Source organism: Chrysemys picta, chromosome 1 (assembly GCF_011386835.1).
Source record: "Chrysemys picta bellii isolate R12L10 chromosome 1, ASM1138683v2, whole genome shotgun sequence".
Lineage (NCBI taxonomy): Eukaryota > Metazoa > Chordata > Testudines > Emydidae > Chrysemys > Chrysemys picta.
In genome coordinates this window covers 1,246,181-1,271,142 of record NC_088791.1, presented here as the reverse complement: position 1 = coordinate 1,271,142, position 24,962 = coordinate 1,246,181, and the positions used below count along the sequence as shown (strand labels likewise).

Below are 24,962 nucleotides of genomic sequence, written 5' to 3'. Positions count from 1 at the left end.
GGGCAGCCCTGACGGGCTCTGACCTAGATGTTCTCCCTGAGGAGCGAGGCCCGACTGGCTTGGGGCCGGGCGTTCCCCACCGAGGAGCGAGGCCTGTCTGGCTCAGGTCTCTTGTCCTTTGCTTGGCTGGCGAGGTGCCTCCTGCGTGTCCTCCTCCTGCCGTGCTGCAGTGACCTCTCCTCTGCTCCGTAGGTACGGAGTCCTTTGGGCTGTTCTCATGCATGGTGAACGGGGAAGAACGGGAGCAGACTCACCGGGCTGTCTTCAGGTGAGAAGAGCACCCTAGCCTGGACCCCAGGGCTGCACCAACGCTGCCCCTCTGGGCGCATGGCCAGGAACGAGTTGGGGTCTGCCTGGTGCTGAGAGAAGGAAACAGCTTCATCCCCGGGGCTGAGCAGCTGATAAATACACAGCCCCAGGGCAACAAACGGGGGTGAGGCAGGCAGCCCCACCCTTTCCTGTTAGATACATGTATAGGATGGTGGCCCAGCCGGTGCCAAGGAGTCCCGAGTCTGCCTATGATTGTCCTGCCCCCGGCTGTGGCGGAAAGGCCCGAGGGGGCTGCTGGGAACCAGGCACGGTGCCTCTGGCTCCTGTGTGCAAGAGCATCCTCGCCCGTCTTCATCTCCGTCTCTCTCTCTCTCTCTCACATTTCCTCTGCCCTCCTCCCCCACCCAACGCCCCTTCCCCCCGCCCTGGCGCCGCCTCCTCTGCTCGCAGGTTTATCCCTCGCCACGAGGACGAGCTGGAGCTGGATGTGGACGACCCGATCCTGGTGGAGCTGGAGGAGGACGATTACTGGTACCGAGGCTACAACATGCGGACTGGAGAGAGAGGCATCTTCCCGGCGTTCTATGCCCACGAGGTGGTGAGCCAAGCCAAGGAGGTCATCGGTAGGCATCTCCCCTTCCCTCCCTCCCTGTTTTGTGGGAGCCCTGAGCACCTGCAGCCCTGGGTGCTGCCACGGGCCCTGCCGGGACGGCAAGAGCCAGCTCACGGTTTCAGTCAGTGTCCGAGTGGGTGGCAGTGACCCAGAGCGCTCTGCTGCAGATGGGGAGGGCTGCCAGGGAGACCCTCCCCACACAAACACCCCCCCCCTCAGACATGCCCACCCAGATGGGTGAGCATTGACCCCATCCTGCCGCCCAAGTGCCCCTAGATCATACTGTGTAATCACTGAGAAAGCAGCCAGGAATCCATCACTCTCCTTCCTACCCCCACCAGGAGCCTGTCCTGGGCCCTGGAGCTCCGAGCGGCCAGCGAGAGCAAACCCCCGGGCCACTGGGGTCACTCGACAGCTGCAGGCTGAGTGCAGCAGCAGAAGCGGGAAATGGGCAACAGGGGATGGATCACCTGATGATTCCCTGTTCTGTTCATTCCCTCTGGGGTACCTGGCACTGGCCACTGTCAGAAGTCAGGATACTGGGCTAGATGGACCGTCGGGCTGACCCAGCATGGCCGCTGTTATGTTCTTATGAGCAGAGGAGGGCGTGAATCCATATGGAATGTCCCAAAAATTCAGAGTCTGTGGAGGGGGCAGGCGAGCACCTGGGGGGCAGCTCTCGGGGGAGCAGACAGGTGCACAGGAGGGCCTGCAATGGTGCAGCAGTTGGGTGATGGAGGTTGGTTGTTGATGGTCCAGGTTGCCCAGTGCACAGTGGTCCCGTCTCTGAGTGGAGACCACCAAGGATCCATATCTGTTAGGTGCTCTGGGAGCTGAACAGCTGCTGGGCTTGCTGCCGAGGCAAAGGGCGCTCGGCTGACTCCGGCAGGTGTTTCTGTCTGCACACGTACCTGAGCCCGTCAAAGGCACAGCTCGTGGGACGGTGGCAGGAGAGGCAGGCATGGAAGGAGAGGCAGTGGGGAATAGGTGCTGATCCCTGCACACCCGCTGCCCTTGCCAGGAGAGGAGATGTCTGAGCGGAGAGCTCCAGGGCGGTGAGCACTGACAGGGAGTCACCAGAGAGACAGGAGCATCGTAGTGAGGAACCTGCCCCAAGAGACATGTGGCTGCCCTAACAGGAAGCAGATGCTGTGCCAGGGCCACTGATGTTCAGGCAGGACGGGGTGGGCTCCCCAAAGCATGCTGGGAAGCTCCCGTGAATGAGAGCCCACGTGCAGCAGGTTCAGGGCCCTGGGGAGATGCGGGTGACACAGGGAACTTCCCAGTGACCTTCCAGTGCCTGGCACCTGTTGGTGTGTGTGTGTGGGGGGGCCTTAGGAGCTGCACGACTCCTGCGCTGAGAGCCTGCCGGGCTCTGACCGTCTCCACGAGGGCAGGAGGAATCCTGGTCCTGGCAGACAGGGCCCCGTAGGAGCTTTCAAGCTGGCAGGGAAGAGAGAGTTTTCCTCCGTTCCAGTAACGGGGCCGGTCCTGCCCCGCGGGCGCAGTAAAGGTGGAGTCGCTCTGAAGAAGCCGGACGCTGCAGAAGCGCCTGAATGGACTGAAGTGTCTGTAGCCAGAGCTGGGAGCAGGGAGACGGGCCAGGCGATACCCAGCATAGCGGGGCGCCAGGCGACAGCCAGCGTAGCGGGGCGCCGGGCGACAGCCAGCGTAGCGGGGCGCCGGGCGAGAGCCAGCGTAGCGGGGCGCCGGGCGATACCCAGCGTAGCGGGGCGCCGGGCGACAGCCAGCGTAGCGGGGCGCCGGGCGATACCCAGCGTAGCGGGGCGCCGGGCGAGAGCCAGCGTAGCGGGGCGCCGGGCGAGAGCCAGCGTAGCGGGGCGCCGGGCGACAGCCAGCGTAGCGGGGCGCCGGGCGACAGCCAGCGTAGCGGGACGCCGGGCGACAGCCAGCGTAGCGGGACGCCGGGCGACAGCCAGCGTAGCGGGGCGCCGGGCGACAGCCAGAGTAGCGGGGCGCCGGGCGACAGCCAGCGTAGCGGGGCGCCTGGCGACAGCCAGCGTAGCGGGGCGCCGGGCGACAGCCAGCGTAGCGGGGCGCCGGGCGACAGCCAGCGTAGCGGGGCGCCGGGCGATACCCAGCGTAGCGGGGCGCCGGGCGATACCCAGCGTAGCGGGGCGCTGGGAGGCTGCGGCTCGTAGCCGGGCTGGCAGGCTACAGGGGAGGGGCAGCAAAGGAGTGACAGCTCCAGGGAGCTGCAGTTGGACAGCACAGGGTCCTTGGTGTTAGGGACCAGGGAAAGCAGCATGGCACAGACACCTGGGGCCACCCGCTGCAGCCTCCAGGCCAGGAGCAGAGTGAGTCAGACCCCCTGGCCTGGCCGTGGGGTCGGGGGAACCCCAGGTTTTTCTTCCAGTGACTGCACATGTCCATTGCACGTTAGGTGTGTGTGTGCCCAGTGTGCCGAAGACAGAGATTTGTCCTACAGCAGGACCCGTTGGGGCAGCGCAGGCAGCCTATGTCGGCTCCCAGCCGATGCCATAAGGGACAGAGCTGCCCCAACCCCCCTTTGGTTCCTTTTCACTGCCTGGGGTTGGTGGGCGGCGTATCCCACACACAGGAGCACACGCCCGGGATTATTTCCCATTGTAAATTGGTTAGAAATTTTCCTAGGCAGTTAATAGGACTCAGGTTTTGTCCTAGCCGGGTTTTTTCACTTTTGTTCTCTTTTTACTAGTTTGCTCTGGGTGTCAGGTACCTGGGACCTGGACTTAGCAATGCGTTAGTCTCCTGGTTACCAGCACTGCTGTCTGTACAGTAACAGGGCCCCTCCGCGCTGCTACTTAAAATGTTTGGAGAGGGTCGTATCAGAGACAAGAGCCGCAGCTGCAGCGGCTTCAAGACCAGAACTCAGGAGTCAAGGGAGGCAGGACTCAGAGACTTTCGGCTGGAGCGTGCTCTACGTCCCGCTTGGATCCAGGGCGATCCATGCAAGGCAGCAGCTCAGAAGGGCACCTCCTGACTTGTCGGACTCTCCTTGTCAAGCAGAGCTCGATAGAAGATGACATTCTCCCTCTCGGGGGCCCATGAGCAAGAAGTAGAAGAGCTTCAGAGCAGCCTCTGGAATAGAGGTCTAAGAAAACCTCCTCTGCCACCAAGGAACATCGTTCTGCCTCAGCTAATATCTTGCAGAGCCGTTTGGGTGCTGAGTTTAGGGCATGAATTCTGGCTTGGTGCTCCCGGGTGCTGAGAGCTAGAGACACCTGTGTTGGATTTGTCGACTAGGGTGCAGTGTGACGGCGCTGCCCGTGGGAGCCAGCTGAGGTCACTCAATCAGGGTGGACTGCAAACAAAACGGGGCAGACAAACCCCAAACGCTGGTGGTTATTCCAATACTTAGATTTACCAACCAGCCCAAAACAACTTCTATATTACCATACAGGTTACTCAGAAGTCCAAACAACGCAGTTCCCTTAAAGTACGCAGCCTCGGGCTTGCGTCCAGACACACATGTCAAACATATGATAATTACTGAAAATCTTATCTCATCATATAAAAGAAAAGGTTCTTCCAACCCCAAAGGATCAGCCACATACCCAGGTCCAGTGATAACTTAGATCTGACCCAAAATACACGCTTATAGCCAATTCTTATTAACTAAACTAAAATTTATTAAAAAAGAAAAAAAAATTAATGGAGATATCCCATCTCCTAGAACTGGAAGGGACCTTGAAAGGTCATTGAGTCCAGCCCCCTGCCTTCACTAGCAGGACCAAGTACTGATTTTGCCCCAGATCCCCAAGTGGCCCCCTCAAGGATTGAACTCACATTCCTGGGTTTAGCAGGCCAATGCTCAAACCACTGAGCTATCCCTCCCCCCTAAAGAGAGAGAGAGTTGGTTAAAAGATCAATATACAGACAGACGAATTCAGTTCTTGAGGTTCAGATACATAGCAGAGATGAGCTTGTAGTTGCCAAAAGTCCTTTTAGAAATAGTCCATAGGTTATAGTCCAATGTCCGTATTCAGGGTGACTCCAGTCAGTGACTGGGGATCTCAATCCTTGTGGCTTAAGGTTTCTCCCTCTTGAAACCCAAAGCAGATCTGAGATGAAGCAGGATCATGTCCCAGGGTTCTTATACATTTCCAGCAGCCTTTTGGCCTGAGAAAACAACAGGCCTAACTCTCCTTCTCCCAAACATCCTGGCAATTAGCACAGGGTAATTTATCCATTATACAGTTCAGATACAGGTTACCACAACCTTCAAAGAGACATAGAGACAATAATACTATTTCCCTCAAGTGTCTTCCTAAATGTTAATACTCCTTTTTTTATCTTTGAATTAAAGCTATAGCAATAGACAAGACTTGTTTGCTTACATCCCAAGACCTGAGCAAACATCTCCCCTTCTAACAATACAGACTTGCATTTCAAAGCTCTAGTCATTTACAGATCTTCCTAACCAGTCTCCACAGTTCGGCCATGGGTCAGGTCAGTCTGTGAGTTAATTAACTCTTTCTGGCCCTGTCACCTTTCAATGAGATATTATTTCACACTCATAACGTCACATTCGACTATGGTGCAGTCCTTGGTACCATTGAGACTGACACCAGCTATACCAGCCTCAACATCAGCACCGCCGCACAGGGCCGGGCAACCAGTCTGGGTGGCACTAGCCACACCACAGGTGTCTGAAGCAGCCAAGGACCTGTTGTGCCTCTCAGTCCTGGACTCCCCTGTGCTTCAAACTGACCTGGACACTTTGGCACCTCCTCTTTCCACGGTGCCAATGCCAGCGCGGCTGTCAGTACCAGCATCAGCGCCCGCTGTCACAGTGCCACAGCCAGCCCTGACCTCAGCGTCAGCTGTGAAGAAGCCACTGGTGCAAACTCAAGGACGACAGCTGGCACTGATCACTCGTCAGCTGCGCCGTTACCTCCACCCATCAGCCCCACTCCGGTTCCCCAGCAACTCCCGCTTGGTGCTGGGCCATCCTGTCTAGTGGACGGTTCCGACCGCTTGTCGGAGTTGGAGGTTGGATCATGTATCTCCTGTTCGTATTACAGGAGGGCCCAGGTTTCTCCCCCTTCTTCATTAGACTCCCATTCTTGTGCATGTCAGGCGTAAATGCATAAGTAGATCCAGAGACAGAACTTCTTGGAGTCAATAGAATTGACCTCTTGTGCCCCATCATGTTCCACATTGATTCTATTGGCCATGCCGTATGCCCACTACTTTGAGATCAGCCTCTCCCATTACACCTAAGTCTAGGCTGCCTCAAAGGGAGTCAGCTGTGCCTGATACCGATTCCGGTATCGACCTCGGTACCACCTTTACATAAGAATGCAAGAACGGCCGTATTGGGTCAGACCAAGGGTCCATCCAGCCCAGTATCCTGTCTTCAGACAATGGCCAATGCCAGGTGCCCCAGAGGGAGTGAACCTAACAGGCAATGATCAAGTGATCTCTCTCCTGCCATCCATCTCCACCCTCTGACAGACAGAGGCTAGGGACACCATTCCTTACCCCTCCTGGCTAATAGCCATTAATGGACTTAACCACCATTAATTTATCCAGTTCTCTTTTAAATGCTGTTATAGTCCTAGCCTTCACAACCTTCTCAGGTAAGGAGTTCCACAAGTTGACTGTGCGTTGTGTGAAGAAGAAGTTCCTTTGATTTGTTTTAAACCTGTTGCCCATTAATTTTATTTGGTGGCCCCTAGTTCTTATATTATGGGAACAAGTAAATAACTTTTCCTTATTCACTTTCTCCACATCACTCATGATTTTATATACCTCTGTCATATCCCCCCTTGGTCTCCTCTTTTCCAAGCTGAAAAGTCCTAGCCTCTTTAATCTCTCATACGGGACCCGTTCCAAACCCCTAATCATTTTAGTTGCCCTTCTCTGAACCTTTTCTAGTGCCAGTATATCTTTTTGAAGATGAGGAGACCACATCTGTACGCAGTATTCAAGATGTGGGCGTACCATGGATTTATATAAGGGCAATAAGATATTCTCCGTCTTATTCTCTATCCCCTTTTTAATGATTCATAACATCCTGCTTGCTTTTTTGACTGCCGCTACACACTGCGTGGCCATCTTCCGAGAACTATCCACGATGACTCCAAGATCTTTTTCCTGATTAGTTGTAGCTAAATTAGCCCCCCATCATATTGTATGTATAGTTGGGGTTATTTTTTCCAATGTGCATTACTTTACATTTATCCACATTTAATTTCATTTGCCATTTTGTTGCCCAATCACTTAGTTTTGTGAGATCTTTTTGAAGTTCTTCACAGTCTGCTTTGGTCTTAACTATCTTGAGCAGTTTAGTATCATCTGCAAACTTTGTCACCTCACTTTTTACCCCTTTCTCCAGTTCATTTATGAATAAGTTGAATAGGATCGGTCCTAATACTGACCCTTGGGGAACACCACTAGTTACTCCTCTCCATTTTGAAAATTTACCATTTATTCCTACTCTTTGTTCCCTGTTTTTTAACCAGTTCTCAGTCCATGAAAGGACCTTCCCTTTTATCCCATGACAACTTACTTTACGTAAGAGCCTTTGGTGAGGGACCTTGTCAAAGGCTTTCTGGAAATCTAAGTACACTATGTCCCCTGGATCCCCCTTGTCCATATGTTTGTTGACCCCTTCAAAGAACTCTAATAGATTAGTAAGACAAGATTTCCCTTTACAGAAATCATGTTGACTTTTGCCCAACAATTTATGTTCTTCTAGGTGTCTGACAATTTTATTCTTTACGATTGTTTCAAGTAATTTGCCCGGTACTGACATTAGACTTACCAGTCTGTAATTGCTGGGATCACCTCTACAATTACTTTTATCAATTGCATTTTCAATTACATTTAACAATTACCTTTATCGAGCATGTGTTTCCTTTGGCACCTAGGTCTGTGCAACTGAACCATTGGAAACTACCAGCACTTACTGAAGTTGCTCCGACTCCCATAAATACGTCTTCATCATCCCCAGATGGGGCTCTGGTTTGGGGGTTTCCTGATGACCATAAAATGTATCAAGTATTACTACAGGGGGGGCTCATTCCATGGGCATACAGGTGGAGTTAGTTCAGAAAAATCAACACAGATTGGTGGACAGCTCCACACAGCCACTCCAGACAGGGTGGCATTGCCCATTAATGACGGTATACAGAAACTAACACAGATTTTTTGGCAGACACCCTCATCTTTGTCTCCCAGGGCTAAAAGGACAGAGTAAGTATCAGGTCCCCTTACAAGGGCATGAACATTTTTACTCCCACCCGACCCCCAGGGTCTTTGATGGTCACTGCAGTTAGTGAGAGAACTCAAAACCAACCCCCTAGGACAGAGACTTGAAAAAGTTGGACGTATGTGGTCAAAAAATGTATTCGGCACCAGGGCTGCAAGTTCATGTAGCCAATCATCTAGCACTCTTGGCTAGGTACAATTTCTCTACCTGGGATATGACGATCATGTGCCTGGACAAACTGTCAGAGAAGCCCGAGAAGGAGTCCCAGGCGATGCTTGCTGAAGGCCCGTGGGTGGCAAGAGCATCCCACCAAGTATCTCTTGATCGGCTGACTCAGCGGTCGGCGTGATGGCGGTAACCATGCGCTCCTGTTCTTCACTGCAATCTGCTGGCATACTTGTCCAGTCCAACAAACAATGGAAGACCTGCCCTTGAGAAAAGAATCATCTCTGAAAAAATGGACCAGGCTCTACATTCGCTCAAGGATTCTAGAGCGACTCTTGGGTTCTTGGGCATCTGTGCTCTAGTACCAAAGAGGAAATGGTGCCATCCTCAACACCAGCAGAGACAGACTTTCTATCCCTCAAAATAACCAGGCTAGAAGGAGACCTAAATCTTAGCGAAGGAGACCACCTCCGCCTTCTATCTCTGCTTCTTCTCAGCAACGCTCTAGTTCGAAGCAGGCTCTTTGACTCTTCAGTTGAGGCCCCTGGGTTTCATGGGGCTATTCCTTGTCCCACTGCTCCCTTTGGAAACAGGCCGTCTCACTTTCTCAGTGCTTGGAGCGCCATTACAACAGACTGGTGGGGGCTAAGAACTGTGGGACTGGGCTACACGCTGCAGTTTCTCTCCATCCCTTTTCAGTGGCCAATCTCATCAGACTGAGGTTTATCCTCGATCTATGAAACTTGAATAGATTCATCAAGAAGATAATGTTTTGCCTGGTTTCCTGGTTCCCTGTATCCTTTCCATGCAAGTAATGGAAATCTCCAGAGGCAGGTATATATCAGTGTGGAGATAACGAGGTTAGTTCAATCAGGGAGGGTGAGGTGCTCTGCTAGCAGTTGAGGTGTGAACACCAAGGGAGGAGAAACTGTTTCTGTAGTTGGATAGCCATTCACAGTCTTTGTTTAATCCTGATCTGATGGTGTCAAATTTGCAAATGAACTGGAGCTCAGCAGTTTCTCTTTGGAGTCTGGTCCTGAAGTTTTTTTGCTGTAAGATGGCAACCTTTACATCTGCTATTGTGTGGCCAGGGAGGTTGAAGTGTTCTCCTACAGGTTTTTGTATATTGCCATTCCTGATATCTGACTTGTGTCCATTTATCCTCTTGCGTAGTGACTGTCCAGTTTGGCCAATGTACATAGCAGAGGGGCATTGCTGGCATATGATGGCATATATAACATTGGTGGACGTGCAGGTGAATGAGCCGGTGATGTTGTAGCTGATCTGGTTAGGTCCTGTGATGGTGTTGCTGGTGTAGATATGTGGGCAGAGTTGGCATCGAGGTTTGTTGCATGGGTTGGTTCCTGAGTTAGAGTTGTTATGGTGCGGTGCGTGGTTGCTGGTGAGAATATGCTTAAGGTTGGCAGGTTGTCTGTGGGCGAGGACTGGCCTGCCTCCCAAGGTCTGTGAAAGTGAGGGATCATTGTCCAGGATGGGTTGTAGATCACTGATGATGCGTTGGAGAGGTTTAAGCTGAGGACTGTAGGTGATGGCCAGTGGAGTTCTGTTGGTTTCTCTTCTGGGCCTGTCTTGTAGCAGGAGGCTTCTGGGTACACGTCTGGCTCTGTTGATTTGTTTCTTTATTTCCTTGTGTGGGTATCGTAGTTTTGAGAATGCTTGGTGAAGATCTTGTAGGTGTTGGTCTCTGTCTGAGGGGTTGGAGCAGATGCGATTGTACCTCAGTGCTTGGCTGTAGACGATGGATCGTGTGGTGTGACTGGGGTGGAAGCTGGAGGCATGAAGGTAGGCGTAGCGGTCGGTGGGCTTTCGGTATAGGGTGGTGTTAATGTGGCCATCGCTTATTTGTACGGTGGTGTCCAGGAAGTGGACCTCCCGTGTAGATTGGTCCAGGCTGAGGTTGATGGTGGGGTGGAAGCTGTTGAAAGCATGGTGGAATTCTTCCAGAGCCTCCATCCCATGGGTCCAGATGATGAAGATGTCATCAATATAGCGTATGTAGAGAAGGGGCGTGACTGGACGAGAGCTGAGGAAGCGTTGTCCCAGGTCAGCCATAAAAATGTTGGCATATTGTGGGGTCATGCGGTTGCCCATAGCGGTGCCACTGGTCTGGAGGTATATATTGTCACCAAATTTGAAATAATTGTGCGTGAGGATAAAGTCACAGAGCTCAGCAATAAGTTGTGCTGTGTCATCATCAGGGATACTGTTCCTGACAGCTTGTATTCCATCTGTATGTGGGATGTTTGTGTAGAGAGCCTCTACATCCATGGTGGCTAGGATGGTGTTTTCTGGGAGGTCACCAATGCATTGTAGTTTCCTCAGGAAATCTGTGGTGTCACGGAGATAGCTGGGAGTGCTGGTGGCGTAGGGTCTGAGTAGGGAGTCCACATATCCAGACAGTCCTTCAGTGAGAGTGCCAATGCCCGAGATGATGGGGCGTCCAGGATTTCCAGGTTTGTGGATCTTAGGTAGTAGATAGAATAACCCCGGTCGGGGCTCTAAGGGTATGTTGATTTGTTCCTGTGTTAGTGTAGGGAGTGTCCTGAGTAGATGGTGTAGTTTCTTAGTGTATTCCTCAGTGGGATCTGAGGAAAGCGGCCTGTAGAATTGGGTATTGGAGAGTTGTCTGGCAGCCTCCTTCTGGTAGTCAGACCTGTTCATGATGACAACAGCACCTCCTTTATCAGCCTCTTTGATGATAATGTCAGGGTGGTTTCTGAGGCTGTGGATGGCATTGCGTTCTGCACGACTTAGGTTATGAGGCAAGCGATGTTGTTTTTCCACAATTTCTGCCTGTGCACGTCGGCGGAAGCATTCTATGTATAGGTCCAGACTGTCATTTCGACCCTCAGGAGGAGTCCATGTGGAGTTCTTCTTCCTGTGTTGTTGGTGGGAGGGTATCTGTGTATCAGTGCGCTGTTCAGTGTTATCATGAAAGTATTCTTTGAGTCGGAGGCGGCGAAAGTAGGCTTCCAGATCACCACAGAACTGTATCATGTTCGTGGGGGTGCTGGGGCAAAAGGAGAGTCCCCGAGATAGGACAGACTCTTCTGCTGGGTTGAGTGTGTAGCTGGATAAATTGACGATATTGCTGGGTGAGTTAGGGGTACCCCTGTTGTGGCCCCATGTGGCAGGTAGGATTTTAGATAGCTTACGGTCCTTTTTCCTTTGTAGAGAGGTGAAGTGTGTAATGTAGATCTCCTGTCTTATTTTAGTAAAGTCCGTTTGTGTGGAGGGTTGGTTATTTATGAGAGTCTCCAGGTTGGAGAGCTCTTTCTTGATGTTTTTCTGTTTGCTGTATAGGATGCTGATCAGGTGGTTCCTCAGTTTCTTTGATAACGTATGGCATAATCTCTCACTGTGGTCTGTGCAGTATGTAGATAGCAATGGATTTTTCACCTTCAGTCCATTTGGTATGATGTCCATCTGTTTGCATTTGGAAAGGAAGATGATATCTGTCTGTATTTGTGCAAGTTTCTTCATGAGGTTGATAGATTTCCATTCCATACGGCTAAATGCAGTGCCTTGCATGGTGTCAAGTATCAGAGGGGTAGCCGTGTTAGTCTGAATCTGTAAAAAGCAACAGAGGGTCCTGTGGCACCTTTGAGACTAACAGAAGTACTGGGAGCATAAGCTTTCGTGGGTAAGAACCTCACTTCTTCAGATGCAAGTAATGGAAATCTCCAGAGGCAGGTATATATCAGTGTGGAGATAACGAGGTTAGTTCAATCAGGGAGGGTGAGGTGCTCTGCTAGCAGTTGAGGTGTGAACACCAAGGGAGGAGAAACTGTTTCTGTAGTTGGATAGCCATTCACAGTCTTTGTTTAATCCTGATCTGATGGTGTCAAATTTGCAAATGAACTGGAGCTCAGCAGTTTCTCTTTGGAGTCTGGTCCTGAAGTTTTTTTGCTGTAAGATGGCAACCTTTACATCTGCTATTGTGTGGCCAGGGAGGTTGAAGTGTTCTCCTACAGGTTTTTGTATATTGCCATTCCTGATATCTGACTTGTGTCCATTTATCCTCTTGCGTAGTGACTGTCCAGTTTGGCCAATGTACATAGCAGAGGGGCATTGCTGGCATATGATGGCATATATAACATTGGTGGACGTGCAGGTGAATGAGCCGGTGATGTTGTAGCTGATCTGGTTAGGTCCAGTGATGGTGTTGCTGGTGTAGATATGTGGGCAGAGTTGGCATCGAGGTTTGTTGCATGGGTTGGTTCCTGAGTTAGAGTTGTTATGGTGCGGTGCGTGGTTGCTGGTGAGAATATGCTTAAGGTTGGCAGGTTGTCTGTGGGCGAGGACTGGCCTGCCTCCCAAGGTCTGTGAAAGTGAGGGATCATTGTCCAGGATGGGTTGTAGATCACTGATGATGCGTTGGAGAGGTTTAAGCTGAGGACTGTAGGTGATGGCCAGTGGAGTTCTGTTGGTTTCTCTTCTGGGCCTGTCTTGTAGCAGGAGGCTTCTGGGTACACGTCTGGCTCTGTTGATTTGTTTCTTTATTTCCTTGTGTGGGTATCGTAGTTTTGAGAATGCTTGGTGAAGATCTTGTAGGTGTTGGTCTCTGTCTGAGGGGTTGGAGCAGATGCGATTGTACCTCAGTGCTTGGCTGTAGACGATGGATCGTGTGGTGTGACCGGGGTGGAAGCTGGAGGCATGAAGGTAGGCGTAGCGGTCGGTGGGCTTTCGGTATAGGGTGGTGTTAATGTGGCCATCGCTTATTTGTACGGTGGTGTCCAGGAAGTGGTTCTTACCCACGAAAGCTTATGCTCCCAGTACTTCTGTTAGTCTCAAAGGTGCCACAGGACCCTCTGTTGCTTTTTACAGATTCAGACTAACACGGCTACCCCTCTGATACTTGTATCCTTTCCATAGATCTTGTTGATTGGCATGCTGCTCTCAGCTTGAGAGACGCTGATTTTCATGTGGCTATCCCCCTGGGCCAAAGAAGATTCCCCAGGTTTATGGTTGTACATGTTCACTACCAGTTTACAGTCCCGCCTTCGGCCTGTTGTGAGCCCCAAGTGCATGGCCCCTGGAAGATCGGTGTTCCAGTATTCCTGTGTCTGGACAGCTGGTGGGTCCGGGGCTGCCCGAGATATCAGGCAGAGGACAACAGACAAGTCCAGTCCCAATTTGACACCTCAGTCCTGTACTCTGCAAAGGATAGAGTGTATCAGGGTAGTTCTCACTTCGACAACAGCCTAAATGCCTCAGGCCAGGCCCCAAGTGATCTGGACCTGTGTGCTGCTCTCCAGGCTCAACCTCAGAGTCCTGTAAGAAATTGCCTGAGCCGCCTCGGGCATCTGGCAGCTTGTGCATACATGACTCGGTCTGGCAGTCGTCACCTGAGGTGTGTGCAGGGTGCCTGAAGTCTCTCTACCATCCATCGAGACATCCACTGGACATGCTATGCCTGCAAGGCTTCCAGCTTCCTTGAATTGATGGTGAACCTGTCCAACTTGTGCAGGAGAGTTTCCTTCTCACCTCCCCTTCCCTCCATGAGCCTAACCACAGAGACATCCTCCTTAGGCTGGGGAGCACACTTACGAGATCTCCGAACCCAAGGACTTAGTCAGATCCGGAGCTATCCCTACACATAAATGTTCTCAAGCTTTGCACAGTATTGCAGGCAGGCCAGGTCTTCCTGACACACATCAAAGGCAGCCCTTTGCACGTCCACATGGACAACACCACAGCCGTGCTTTATTTGAACAGACAGGGCAGTGCCGTGTGCGACAGGAAGCAGCGAACCTTTCAAAGTCCTGCATCAGGCACGCAGTAATGCTCAAAGGGCCGCACCTTCTGGGAATACAGAGCCGCCTGACAGACCATCTCGGCAGGTCCTTCAGGATGGGCCATGACTGGTGTCTGAAAACCAAAGTGCTCCGGTTGCTGTTTCAGACTCGGTGGACACCTGTAGTAGAGCTGTTCACCATAAAGCAGATTAGGAAGTGCCATCAGTTCTGCTGCAGAGCAGGTTACAGTCCGGGCTCCATCCTGGACGGGCTGCTATTCCCGAGGAGGGACAGTCTACTCTGTGCATTCCCTCCCATGCCTTTAATTCCTAAGTTGATTCTCAGACTCAAACAGGACTGCACCAAGTTGATCTTAATAACCCCTGCTTGGCCCAGGCAGCACTGGTGCTCGGGGTGGCTCCTCCCTTTATACCCTCCACTGGGAGCACGGTCAGACCCTGGGCACACGTGCCACCCGACAGGGACCGCTGTGGGAACAGCCTCCAGCTTCGGGACACTGGGCGCGCACACACCTAACGTGGAATGGAGACCTGCAACACATGGCGAAGAACAACAGCCACGGACAGAGGAGTAGCCGTTCTGTATTGCTCTTGGCAGCGTGGCTATCTGCCCCCGGAGCCCGTCGGGGCCCAGATCAGTGCTTTCCAAGCTGTGGTCCATGGACCCGTGGGGGTTCGCAGACTATGTTGAAGATTTCCAAAGGGGTCCACACCTCGGTTTGACATTTTTAGGGGTCCGCAAATGAAAAAAAGGTTGCAAACCAATGAGTTAGATGGAATAAAGGGGCCAAAGAGTCAAAGGTGTTAACATGACCCTGAAACCATCCAGCATTAAAGAGTTTTAAACAAGGTCTGTGGGTGGGTACACACAGACCTCCGCTTGCTTAGTACGTAGCGAACAGACCCTGACAACTCCTTTGAACCCTTTCGTAAAGATACAGAAAAGAAGGAAACCCAGTTACACCATTTGAAATGTAAGGCATTCATTTCAACAGCATCCCGGGTTCCCTTTCCCTTTAGCTGCAGCGAGCCTTTAGAAGGAAAACCCCCTTGTCTGGCAGTCTCTTATGTAGTTCTAACAATGGTGTCTGTTCCCTTTTGGGGAAAGAGAAGTCATGGAGCTGGGCTGGAGCCGGCGCTGCTGCTGCTGTTGTTAAAATCCAGTATCGGCTCCCAGAAGCCAAAACATGACAAACACAAAAGGGGAGAGGAAAGAACAGCAAAGAGAAAACGCGGCTTCTGTTTCTGGTGCTGACTTGCACTTGCAACCTCACTGCTGGGAAAATACAGGCCCAGCACCCGGTCTGATCAGCCTCTCTGAGACCGGCAACTTGTACCAGCATCAGGGAGTTTAGGGCAGTGGCTCTCAACCTTTCCAGACGACCGTTCCCCTTTTGGGAGGCTGATTTGTCCGGCGTACCCCAAGTTTCACCTCATTTAAAAACTACTTGCTGACAAAACCAGATGTAAAAATACAGAAGTGTTACAGCCGCAGTGTTACTGAACAATGGTTGACTTTCTCCTTTTTACCATATAATTATGAAACAAATCAACTAGAATATAAATACTGTATGTACATGTCAGTGTAGAGTAGATAGAGCAGTATAAACAAGTCATTGTCTGCATGACATTTTCATTTGTACTGACATTGCTAGTGCTTTTTATGCAGCCTGTTGTAAAACTAGGCACCTCTCTAGCTGAGTTGACGTACCCCATGGAAGAGCTCTGCGTACCCCCAGGGGTACATGTACCTCTTGCTGAGAACCACTGGTTCAGGGCACTGCTTTTAGCCGACTCTTTCTGGTCACAGGTTCACAGTAGTGTTCCAAACTACGCAGTCTTGGCTGGCTAAGCCAGACTCTTGTTAGACAGAAGGGAAAGGAAAGAGGAGAAACGAGGCAGGGAAGGAACAGGAGGGAGAGGAAAGAGGAGAAATGAAGCAGGGAAGGAGCAGGAGCAGGAGAGGAAAGAGGAGAAACGAGGCAGAGAAGGAACAGAAGGGAGAGGAATGAGGAGAAACGAGGCAGGGAAGGAACAGGAGCAGGAGAGGAAAGAGGAGAAATGAGGCAGAGAAGGAGCAGGACACGCTTTGGGGGAACGGGGGAGATGATGTCTCATGTCCCAAGCAGTGTCCCAGATTAGGCTGAAGCCACTGATGAGGTGATGTCATCTGGGTCTCTCCTTCCGGCCTGGTCTGGTCAGGCCCCCTGTAAGGATCGGGATGACGGAGGTCTGGGGACCCAGGAGATGGTGCAGCCATGATTGGGAAGCTTGCTGCTTCCCCTACTCATCTGTCAGTCATCCAGCATCATGGGACCCAGCTGCTCCCCTCTGGTCATTTTCACCCTCCCCCTCCCCCCCCCCCCCCGATCTCTTTTCTTGTAAGGACCCCAGAAGCCGGTGAAGGCGAAACAGCCCCTCGTTACTGTGTGCACCAGTTAGATCGAATTTCCAGCACACCAATGTCAGTGCCTGGATTTCCGGTCCCACACTTCTCCTGCAGCAGGCATGATCTTAACCCGGCCCAGGAGTTCTGCCAGGAGCCCTTTTTGTTTGAGCGAATTCTGTCGCTCTCTTTTCTGCCCCTTTCCCCACCCACCGACCTTTGTTGTCACAGGTTACTGAGCCACCGTATAAACTTGCCTCCCTCTGCAGCTGAGCTCACAGTTGGGGTAAGCTTGTGCCCCATTATCACACCGAGTAGAGGAGCTCTGCCCTCCCACGCGGGCATGCGTGATGCAGAGCGGGAGCTCAAGCGGTGCAGGAGCGGCACTGATAGGGAGTAGCCCGTGGAGAAGAGACGATAGGGAGCTGGGAGCAGAGCCTCGTGGGGTCTCTGTTAGATCCAGGCTTGTTTGGCATCTTCACTAGCCCATTGCTGACACGTACAGATGATACCAAGTCAAGTACATAAAAGGTTGTTACAAGGAGGAGGGAGATAAATTGTTCTCCTTAACCTCTGAGGACAGGACAAGAAGCAACGGGCTTAAATTGCAGCAAGGGAGGTTTAGGTTGGACATTAGGAAAAACGTTCCTGTCAGGGTGGTTAAGCACTGGAATAAATTGCCCAGGGAGGTTGTGGAATCTCCATCATTGAGGATTTTTAAGAGCAGGTTGGACAAACACCTGCCAGGGATGGTCCAGATAATACTTAGTCCTGCCTCAGTGCAGGGGACTGGGCTAGAAACCTCTCGAGGTCCCCTCCAGTGCTACGAGTCTGTGATTCTAAGTCAGGAGAAGTTGGGAACCCTGTGGGAGGTCAGAGCCCTGGGCAGGAACAACCCAGGAGTCAGCCCAGATCCTCAGAGGGGGGAGGAAGCCAGGAGCTGGCCTGGCTGAGAGCGCCTGAGGGGGCAGCACAGCGGCCAGGCGTTTGCTGGGGCCGCAGTGGGGGAAAGGGCACTGCTGTTATGGGGCAGGTTTTGGTGCGAGGGGTATCGCGGAGGAGTGGGCACTGGCAGGAGGTGGGGGTCCGTAGGGCAGGGCACTAGAGAACGTACCCGGGGGGTTCTTCCTGTCTCTGATGTGCATGCTTCTGTCAGCCAAACAGCAAGCAGCTCTGCCTGCCGGCACACCAGCGCTTCCCAGTGCCCAGCCCGCCTGCGGGTATCCTGCGACCCTGCCTCCAGCCCAGCGCGCAGTGCCGCCGGCCCCCTCCGCACTCAGCGGGGGGCTGCTGCTGGGATAAGCCCGGTCGCTTGGTGCTGATGGGTTTCTCCAGGGCTTGTGTGACTCTGTTTCAGGGCTGAAGCGGAACCCGTCCTGGGTGGAGAGGTTCAACGTGCAGTTTCTGGGCTCCGTGGAGGTCCCATACCACCAGGGAAATGGCATCCTGTGTGCAGCCATGCAGAAGGTGAGGCAACACACTCTGCAGGGAGCCTGCAGGGGTGGGCCAAGCAAAGTGGGTCACTGGAGTCAAGGGACGTGACTTTGTACTTCCCAGGGAATTGATGTGATAACCCAGGAACCTCCCAGCTACCCCGTCCCAGCCTCTCCCAGCAGGGGGCATTGTAGGGGATGGGGCAGGAGTTCTGGCTGGGGGGGGGGCACTCCCGGCTACCCCCCTCCTGGCCTCTCCCAAGGGTGGCAGCGTAATTAAAGCCAGTCAAAATGGTTTTATGGGAAATAGTGCTTGTCAATCAAATCTGATACCATTTTTGATGATGCAAAGTTTGGTTGATGAAGGGACCTGTTGACATAATGTACTTGGCCTCTGCAAGACATTGGATTTTGTACTTCAGCACGTTCTGATCAAAAACAACAGAGCACGATTATAAAATCCGTCCAGCCCACACTAAACGATTACGGACCGAGCTGGAAAAGTGATTGTCAGTGGGGAATCAGCATCCAGTGGCTATTTCTAGGGGGGTCCTGCCGGGATCTGCTCTAGGCCCAGTGCTACTCAGTATCTTCCTCAGTGATCAGGAAGAAAACAGAAAGCAACGGTGAGTGACGTTTGCAGAAGATACAGGCAGTGCGTGACCAGTACATGGTGGTGGGGCCGCTCTCTGCTGCACTGAACCCCATGTTTTAACACAGTGAAATGCAAGAGCAGGCGTTAGGAGCCAAGAATGGCGGGCACACTCGTGGGCGGGGGGGCTGGACTTTGCAAGGCGGTGACTCTGCCAGGGGCTTACGGGTCGTGGTGGAAACTAGCTGAACGTGAGCTGTAGGGGGACCAGACAGCAAATGTGAAAAGTCAGGATGGGGGGAGGGAAATAGTTGCCTATATAAGACAAAGCCCCTAATATCGGGCTGGTCCTGATAACGTTGGGTCGTCGGGTCACCCGTGGGAGCTGAAAGCCATTGAACAAAACCACGGGCCCTGTAGGCGATGGAGGCCAAGCATTGGTTGCTATTATTACTCCAAGCCTGGGGCTGCTGCCCCCGCCCAGCACCCTCGTTCCAGCAGCCCTGTGCGAGCTCCCAGGGTGATGTTGTCGCTAGGAAAGCCAGTGCCGTCCCCAGCCGTACGAGGGGCAGAGTAGTGAGTCGTGCAGAGGTGCTGCCACCACCAGTCAGACTGTCCCGGGAGGGCGGGGCCCAGGTCTCGTGTCCACACATCGAAAGGGTGTGGAGAAACTGGAGAGGGGCCAGAGAAGAGCCGGGAGCCTGACTAAAGGGTGAGAGCTCAACAGAGAAGGTGAAGGGTGACTTGGCCCCAGTCTGTCTCTCCCTGGGGAGAAGGGTTTTGCTAGCCGATGGCTCCTGAGGCTAGCAAAGACACAACACAGCCAGTGGCTGGCAGCTTGGAGCCAGGCACATTCAGCTTTTACCAGTGAGGCCAGTTAACCACGGGAACAATTGACCCGGGTCTGTCTCAGGGTCGGGCTGGATGCAGGAAGCACGGGGCGAGGGTCTCCAGTCGGTGTTACCCAGGGGGTCAGAATCAGTTTCTGACTCGAGAGGCACTGCAGGGAGCGGGGCAGGAGCGTTAGCTGTCTGGCCTGGCTCCCGGGGGCACTGGACGGTGGGAAGCGCACCTGCAGAAGGTGGGTCCTTTCCTGACTAGCAGCCTGCTTCCATTGCTCCCAGCCTGGCCCCTTCCTCCCGCTTACACCCTCCCTGGGCATTTCCAGATCGCCACCACCAGGAAGCTAACGGTGCATTTGCGCCCACCGGCCACCTGTGACCTGAAGATAACGCTGCAGGGCATCAAGCTGATCCTGACGGCGAATGAGTACAGCCGGGACGACGAGGTGAGGGAGGCTGGGGAGCTCTGGGCTGGGGCGGGGCGGGGGGGACGGGGCCCTTGGCCGGGTGATTGGCTGCAAACCCTGAGAAGATAATCAGGTGATAAGTAACAGTGAGCCTGGATTTGTCAAGAACAAATTGTGTCAAACCAACCTGGTAGCTCTCTTTGACAGGGTGACAAGCCTTGCGGATGGGGGAAGTGGTAGCTGTGGTATGTCTTGACTTTAGCAAGGTTTTTGATACTGTCTCGCATGACCGTCTCATACACAAACTAGGGAATACAACCTAGATGGAGCTACTATAAGGTGGGTGCAAAACTGGTTGGAAAACCGTTCCCAGAGAGTAGTTATCAGTGGTTCACAGTCAAGCCGGACAGGCATAACGAGTGGGGTCCCGCAGGGATCGGTTCTGGGTCCGGTTCTGTTCAGTATCTTCATCAATGATTTAGATAATGGCAGAGAGAGTACACTTATAAAGTTTGCGGACAATTCCAAGCTGGAAGGGGTTGCAAGTGCTTTGGAGGTTAGGATTAAAATTCAAACTGATCTGGACAAACTGGAGAAATGGTCTGAAGTGTGGCAAGGGGTGCCCATGGCCTCATGCAGGAAGTGCCCAAGGATCAGACCAAGACACAGCAACAGGAGATTTGGCCCCAGCTGGAGCCAGGCCAGGGGCAGGATCTGGAGTGACAGTGACACAGGCCAAACCCTTGTCCCCACGTCTGGCAGAAGAGAGCTTTGCAGTAGGGCCCGGCCCAAGGCGGAGAGAGGGAGCAGCACTGAGGGGTCTGGCGTGACACAGAGACATGGGGCCCGGCCCCAGGTGGAGAGATGGGGCCTGGCCCGAGGCGGAGAGATGGGGCCTGGCCCAAGGGGGGAAGAGACCGGCCCGGCCCGAGGTGGAGAGACGGGGCCAGAGGGGGTCATGTGCCGTGCAGACAGAATCAGACAGCAGGAGGGTTAGACACACACCGAATAAGGTTAGAGCTGGTACAAGGGGGGAAGAGATGCTCTGATGAGGGCGTGGGGGTCTGACGGACGGACGGACGGATGGGGGTGCCCTGTCACTAGAGGGGGCGGCTGCTCTCTGCAGACCGGGTGCCCCGGGGCTCAGATCATCTCTGACTGCTGCTTCCTTTTCAGTATGAGCAATGCAGCCACTTCTTCCAGATGAAGAACATCTCCTTCTGCGGCTGCCACCCCAGGAACAGCTGGTGAGAGGCCCCCGGCCAGCAGGGAAAGGGGCAAACCCACAGCACAGCAGCTCGCTACCCAGGGTCAGGGCTCTGGAGGTGGCCTCCAGCCCAACACACTCAGCCTACCCTGTACTGCCCAGCCTGTGCCCTCGACAGCCCCCCCGACCTCTGCCCCTGCCCAGCCCCTCGACAGCCCCCCACCTCTGCCTGGCCAGCCGCTCGAGAGCTCCCCCCTGCCCTGGCCAGCCCCTCGACAGCCCCCCCCTCTTCCCCTGCCCAGCCCCTCGACAGCCCCCCACCTCTGCCTTGACCAGCCCCTCGAGAGCTCCCCCCTGCCCTGGCCAGCCCCTCGACAGCCCCCCCACCTCTGCCTTGACCAGCCGCTCGAGAGCTCCCCCCTGCCCTGGCCAGCCCCTCGACAGTCCCCACCTCTGCCTTGACCAGCCCCTCGAGAGCTCCCCCCTGCCCTGGCCAGCCCTTCGACAGCCCCCCCACCTCTGCCCCTGGCCAGCCCCTCGACAGCCCCCCACCTCTGCCTTGACCAGCCCCTCGAGAGCTCCCCCCTGCCCTGGCCAGCCCCTCGACAGTCCCCACCTCTGCCTTGACCAGCCCCTCGAGAGTTCCCCCCTGCCCTGGCCAGCCCTTCGACAGCCCCCCCACCTCTGCCCCTGCCCAGCCCTCAACAGCCCTCCCACCTCTGCCCCTGCCCAGCCCCTCGAGAGCTCCCCCCTGCCCTGGCCAGCCCCTTGACAGCCCCCCACCTCTGCCCCTGGCCAGCCCCTCGACAGCCCCCCACCTCTGCCTTGACCAGCCACTCGAGAGCCCCCCCCTGCCCTGGCCAGCCCCTCGACAGCCCCCCCACCTCTGCCCCTGCTCAGCCCCTCGAGAGCCCCCCCTCTGCCTTGACCAGCCCCTCGAGAGCTCCCCCCTGCCCTGGCCAGCCCCTTGACAGCCCCCCACCTCTGCCCCTGCCCAGCCCCTCGAGAGCCCCCCCACCTCTGCCTTGACCAGCCCCTCGAGAGCCCCCCCCATCTCTGCCCCTGCCCAGCCCCTCGAGAGCTCCCCCCTGCCCAGTCCCTCGACAGCCCCCCCACCTCTGCCTTGACCAGCCCCTCGAGAGCCCCCCCACCTCTGCCCTGCCCCTTGACAGCCCCCCCACCTCTGCCCCTGCCCAGTCCCTCGACAGCCCCCCCACCTCTGCCTTGACCAGCCCCTTGACAGCCCCCCCACCTCTGCCCCTGCCCAGTCCCTCAACAGCCCCCCGACCTCTGCCTTGACCAGCCCCTCAACAGCCCCCCACCTCTGCCCTGCCCAGCCTGTGCCCTGGGGACGCCCCGTCCCCAGCTTGCCAAGATGCGGGAATCACCCGGAGCCCTGGCAATAGGTTACTGCCGTTGCTTTCGCTCCTTGTCTGCTGTTGTGCAAAGCTGGGGTGCGAGGGGGCTTTGGGGCTCCTGGGTCTTCTCCAGCCCCTGTGCTGACTTCCCCACTGGTTGTGTCCCAGCCCCGTGGGGCAGCCCTGGGTTCCTGGGGTCTGATCACCCCACAGCAAGCAGGCTGGGGCTCTGCTCTGACCCTGCCCTTTGCATTGCAGTTACTTCGGGTTCATCACCAAACACCCCATGCTCAGCCGCTTCGCCTGCCACGTCTTCGTCTCCCAGGAGTCCATGCGGCACGTCGCCGAGTGTGTCGGGTGAGCCGGGGCAGCGGGGCCTGGGAGCTGGAGTGATGGGGCCCCAAGGCCTGCCCTGGCCGTGGCTGGCCTGCAGTGTCCCACACACACACGGGGTTTGCCCTGGCTGTGGCTGGCCTGCAGCGTGCCCCCCGCCCCCATGGGGTTTGCCGTGGCTGGCCTGCAGTGTCCCACACACACACGGGGTTTGCCCTGGCCCATGCCTGGCCTGCAGCGTGGCCCCCCGCCCCCACGGGGTTTGCCCTGGCTGTGGCTGGCCTGCAGCGTGCCTCCCCGCCCCACCCACGGGGTTTGCCCTGGCCCGTGGCTGGCCTGTAGTGTTCTCCCCCCCCCCCCCCCCCCCCCGCCATGGGGTTTGCCCTGGCCCGTGGCTCACATACCGTCTGCCCCCGCTCACCGTGTCCCTTGCCTTGCAGCCGGGCGTTTCAGGAATATTACCAGGAGCACCTGGAGTACGCCTGCCCCACAGAGGACATTTACCTGGAGTAAGGGAGCAAGGCACTGCGTCTCCTGCTTCCGCCCCCCATCCAGCCCCACAGATGGCCAGAGACTCTGTCTGACCCCACAACCAGCCGGCTTGGACCCTCCTGCTGCACATGCTCCGGCCCCCCCACCCGACAGACTTGCTGCACATCCTCCCTGCTTCTCTCTGGGGCCCGAGAGCCGGCTGCACCCTCCCGGAGCCGGGCTGGCGCGCAGGCGTGGCCCAGGCGGGGCGGGCTGGAGGTGTTGGCCTGGGGCACCCAGCCCTGGCCTGGCCCCTTCCCCGGTGGTGCTGGGAGCGGGGCCCGTGGGCCGGAGGAGAGACGCCTGCAGGGGCCCCTGCCTCAATGATCGAAACTAACGCAGGGAGCACAAGGGCTGGGCCAGGGCGGCTGCACCCTGCAGCAAGTTCCCCGGGGGAGGGAGAGAGCACAGTGAGAGGGGGAGGGGCCAACAGGGGATGAGGGAGGGCGCGGGGAGGGGGGCCATCGGGGGAAAGGGGAGGGTACAGGGAGTGGGGAAGGGCCAGCGGGGGAAGGGAGAGGGGCCAGCGGGGGAAGAGGGAGGGTGCAGGGAGTGAGGGAAGGACTGGCGGGGGAGGGAGAGCACACAGAGAGGGAGGGAGAGGCTATCGGGGAAGGGGGAGGGCACAGGAAGTGGGGGAGGGGCCGGAAGGGGGAGGGCACAGGGAGTAGGGGGGGCAAATGGGGAAAGGGGGAGAGCACAGGGGGTGGGGGAGGGCGGGCAGGGAAGGGGGAGAGCGCAGGGAGTGGGGGAGGGGCTGGCGGGGAAGGGAGAGGGCACAGGGAGTGAGGGAGGGGCTAGCGGGGAAGGGGGAGAGCACAGGGAGTGGGGGAGGGGCGGGCAGGGCAGAGGGAGAGCGCAGGGAGTGGGGGAGGGAGAGCGCACAGGGAGTGAGTGAGGGGCTAGTGGGGAAGGGGGAGGGCTCAGGGAGTGGGGGAGGGGCTGGTGGGGGAAGGGGGAGAGCACAGGGAGTGGGGGAGGGGCTGGCAGGGAAGGGGGAGGGCACAGGGAGTGAGATGGGGAAAGGGGGAGAGCACACGGGGTGGGGGAGGGCGGGTGGGGAAGGGGGAGGGCACAGGGAGTGGGGGAGGGGCTGGCGGGGAAGGGAGAGGGCACAGGGAGTGAGGGAGGGGCTGGCGGGGAAGGGGGAGGGCACAGGGAGTGGGGGAGGGGCTGGCGGGGAAGGGGGAGGGCACAGGGAGTGGGGGAGGGGTGCCTGGCACAGAGGGAAGCACGGTCTGGGCACCCGCCAGACTTACATCAGGCATCACTCCCCACAGCGCTGCCCCCTTGGGCCGGCTCATCCCCCCAACGGCCCCTGGGCCGGCTCATTCCCCACGACCGCCCCACCCCCCATGGCCCCGGCCGGCTCATCCCCCCACCTCCAATGGCTCCCATGCCTGGGCTGAGTCACCCCCCCCGACATGCACCTGGCAGCCCGTGTCCCCCTCCCCCCAAGGTGCGGCGCTGACCCCTGGGCCACTTGGCCTCTGCTTTGCTCAGCGCCGTGCCCTGACTGGCCCCTCCCTGGCCAATGTCCCTTCAGGGCACCCATCGTAGCCGCATGGGGCTGGCGCAAAGGCAGGCCTAGCCAGGGGGGTGGGGCCGGTCTGAGGGGGCTGGGGTGCAGGAGGGGCTTTGCACCTGTGCGGGGTCCCCGGGGAGCAGGGGGGCTGGTTCGTGGCCCCTCATCCTGCACCACCACCGGAGCCGCGCAGGCGGTTACAACGGACACCCCAATAGCCCAAGTCACTAGCCCGCGGCTACGAAGCCAGCGCTCTGTCCGGCGCCTCGGGGCGGGGCAATGGGGCCTGTGAGCTGAGCTCC

At 55.9% G+C, this 24,962-nt stretch overlaps 1 protein-coding gene across 2 annotated transcripts in view; it reads left to right on the top strand.

Annotated features, from left to right (window-relative positions):
* Window positions 1-23,578, top strand: part of MAPK8IP2 (mitogen-activated protein kinase 8 interacting protein 2) — a 61,409-nt gene extending 37,831 nt beyond the window's left edge. For both annotated transcript variants that reach the window (XM_065590722.1, XM_065590680.1), the window contains 7 exons: window positions 193-268; window positions 721-893; window positions 17,790-17,899; window positions 19,626-19,745; window positions 20,883-20,953; window positions 22,530-22,628; window positions 23,045-23,578. In XM_065590722.1, coding sequence (XP_065446794.1) covers window positions 193-268; window positions 721-893; window positions 17,790-17,899; window positions 19,626-19,745; window positions 20,883-20,953; window positions 22,530-22,628; window positions 23,045-23,117 — 722 coding nt within the window. In that variant the 3' untranslated portion in view covers window positions 23,118-23,578. The remainder of the gene's footprint in view (window positions 1-192; window positions 269-720; window positions 894-17,789; window positions 17,900-19,625; window positions 19,746-20,882; window positions 20,954-22,529; window positions 22,629-23,044) is intronic.
* The last annotated feature ends 1,384 nt before the right edge of the window (window positions 23,579-24,962 follow it).